Here is a 3,263-nt window from a genome sequence, read left to right on the forward strand (position 1 = left end):
ATACGGTCTTATATTTGTTTATGTATCGCTGTCACAACATTAATATTAGATCATTTTCATTATTTTGATAAATATACCCCTGCCTTGAATATTTTTCAAATTTTTGCCTATTTTATTAAGCCTGTTTGCATTCTCTAGCTGTTCAAGGTAGAACTGACCGAAGCTGACGAGCAGATCTCCGTCGCCCGTGCCGCTTCGCATCACCTCCGCGTAATAGTCTGTACCTGGCACGTACTTAGTTCTTCCTCGGATTTTGTTTTAGATATATGCAATTAAATATTTATATGTTTTAAAAAAATATGAATACCAGAAACTTAAAAGGGTGTAAGTGCCATAAATAACGAAAATGATTTTATTTAAGAAATGGATAGTATGTGCCAAGGCCAATGTCCTACAGAAGGGTATAAATGCCATTGTAGTACAAATAATATTTTATAAAAAATTCTAAAGATGGCGTTGGTTGTAAGTACCAACATCTGTTTTCCTTTAAAAGGTGTTAAGTGCCATCGCCAGTCATATGCTATTTGTATCAAAATGGTTGACAATGAACCGGTCTCTGTGAATAGTGGTGGCGTTAAAAGACGTAAAAAGGGGGAAAAAAGTGCCCAAGTGGCCCGAAAGAAGCTAAAAGATTCTGGACAAGAATATTTTACATCCAATAGAAAGTTGATTCCTGCAAAACGACCCCCAAATCAAGAGGTTTGTACATTGTTTTAAATCTTCACCGGTTGTCTCTACTAGATAAAATGTCACTCATCATGCGCTAGGGATGTGCCAACCTGTAATTTTCTGCCAACCATGACATAGTTTAAATGGAGTATTTGTATTGAATTCAATTTTTTAAATCTCCCGGTCAGAGGTATTTGGGTGAAACTTTATTTTTACTTGTTTTTAGGAGAGCAAAAAAAAGAATTTAAAAAAATATTTTTTATTATAAATTCGTTTAAAGATAATTAAACCTTAATAATTATATTTTCATGGATATTTTCGTAAATATTATTATTAATGTGTAAATAACTATGTTAACGGCATATCAGAAAATAAGTTACGCCCTAATGATTGCAACCGGGAGAAATTACTATATCATTATTACACTCCACCACATTTAGTTCCTCTAGTTTAGTTTCTACTGAGTGATAGATATTGACCCTAAGTCCCTAAGATACGCCCACGGTTGCGTACCTATATTATCTATGTTGCTTTCATTCACTTCATTTTTTATTTTAGTGTATCTGCAAATGCAGCTATAACTGCAAAGAAATACCTTTCGAACAAAAGATGTCATTGTTCACGGAATTCTATGCGTTAAAAAACAATGAAAAGCAATCTTCTTTTCTGATGGGATTAATCCATTTGACAGAAATTAAAAGAAGAAGGCATGGAACCTATGAATCTCCTGCTCTAAGTAGGCGACAATGCACCGCATATTATATGCTTCCAGATGGCAAGGGAAATGTTGTCGGTGTGTGCAAAGCAACGTTCATGAACATTTTTTCCCTTTCTCCAAAAAAGATTCAAGTACTACTCGATAAAAAGAAACAAGGACATACAACCTACTTGGAATCAAGAGGAAACATCAATAAGAAAAAACGAAAATATTCAGACGAAGATGAGGATGAAATTAAACAACATGTAAATATGTTTCCCAGACTTGTAAGTCATTATGGTCGAGCGAGATCAGAGAAAGAATACTTAAGTCCAGATTTAAATATACATCGTTTGTTTAAAGCATTTAAGATATCTTTTCCGGAGTCAAAAGTCACATATAAGTTCTACTCTAAAATTTTTGGAAAGGAGTTTCCGAATTTAAAATTTGGCCAGAAACGAACTGATACATGTGCAACGTGCGACCTCTATGTTGCTAAAATAAATGCCGATCCATCTAATAAAACAATACTGAAGAATCAACTTGAATTACACCATCGAAAAGCAGAAAAAGCAACAAAACAGATGTCACTTGATATAAAAAAATCACAGATGCCGAGTAGTAATATATGCACTGCCGCCATGGACTTGCAACAAGTTTTGCTGACACCAACTTTAACTCATGGGCCCATGTACTATTCGCGACAATTATCAAATTTCAATTTGGGTGTGCATATCGAAAATACCGGTGATGGGTATATGCTTATGTGGCATGAAGCTATTACAGGAAGAGGGGGAAATGCGATAGCATCCTGCATTTACAAAATGTTTTCTAATAATTTTATAAGAAAGGAGAATCTCATCATGTGGAGTGACAATTGTAGTGGACAAAATAAAAATAAAATGATGATATTTTTATGGGCATATCTTGTGTATAAAAAAGTTTTTACATCGATAGAGCATAAATTTTTAATGAGCGGGCATTCATTCCTTAGCTGCGACAGGGACTTTGCTTTAATCGAAAAAAGGAAACGAGTAACACATTCCATTGTTCCTGCAGATCTTGTTGATATGATGAAAAATACTCGTGACAAGCAGCCTTTTAATGTTATTTCAATGACATCACATGATTTCATGGATTTTAAATTGGCTGCCGAAACATTTTTGAATACTACCACAATGCAGATATCGAAGGCTCATCGCTTGAAATTCGTAAGTGATAATCCTTTTGTTGTCAAAATGAAAGAGACCCACAACTCTATGGAGCCCTGGAAAATTGTAAGATTATTGAAGAAGAACAAAAAGTTATCGGATTTAGATAATTATTTCTTACCCATGCTGAATTGCAAGAGCAAAATAACAGAAGATAAGAAAAAAGATCTCAAAAATCTAATACCTTACTTGCACACGGAAGAACATAAACAGTTTTATAATAGAATTTTAGATATACACGATGTTGGGTGCTAAATAGTAATTATACTGAATTATAAATACCATGGGAATTTTCATCGTCGTCACATCACTATTATAGATAGATGAAACAGTGGATGTACCTATTTCTTTATTCTCACTAAGGCACTAACACCTTTATTGCTTTAGAGAGCAGGGCACTTTGGCCCTTTTAAAAGAAACTAACAACGGTACATGAGACTTTCTTTTAAATTATTTGTTTTTTTGATTTTATACTTAGTTTAATATGTCTTTTTTATATATTTTTTACTAAACTACATTAAAATATGCTCTTTTGTTGATTTGGCATAAAAATAAAATAATGTTTTCTTTGAATTATTATGTGTATTTTTAATTTCCCGTCTGCTTTCCTTTTTTGTCCATGGCACATAGAGCCTTTTAAGTTTCTGGTATTCATATGTTCCAATGATTTTTTTATTATTTTTAAT

General features: G+C 33.1%; 1 protein-coding gene across 1 annotated transcript; it reads left to right on the forward strand.

The window, feature by feature from the left end:
- The first annotated feature begins 312 nt into the window (after positions 1-312).
- LOC148272990 (uncharacterized) lies at positions 313-2,966 on the forward strand. Its single transcript, XM_088239291.1, has 2 exons — positions 313-699; positions 1,228-2,966. Exons 1-2 carry the CDS (start codon positions 451-453, stop codon positions 2,830-2,832), a joined length of 1,854 nt encoding a protein of 617 aa, XP_088095417.1. The 5' UTR covers positions 313-450; the 3' UTR covers positions 2,833-2,966.
- Positions 2,967-3,263: the final 297 nt, after the last annotated feature.

The sequence above is a fragment of the Micrasema longulum genome, unplaced genomic scaffold (genome assembly GCF_059751315.1).
Source record: "Micrasema longulum isolate JH-2025_06_02 unplaced genomic scaffold, ASM5975131v1 h1tg002118l, whole genome shotgun sequence".
NCBI lineage: Eukaryota > Metazoa > Arthropoda > Insecta > Trichoptera > Brachycentridae > Micrasema > Micrasema longulum.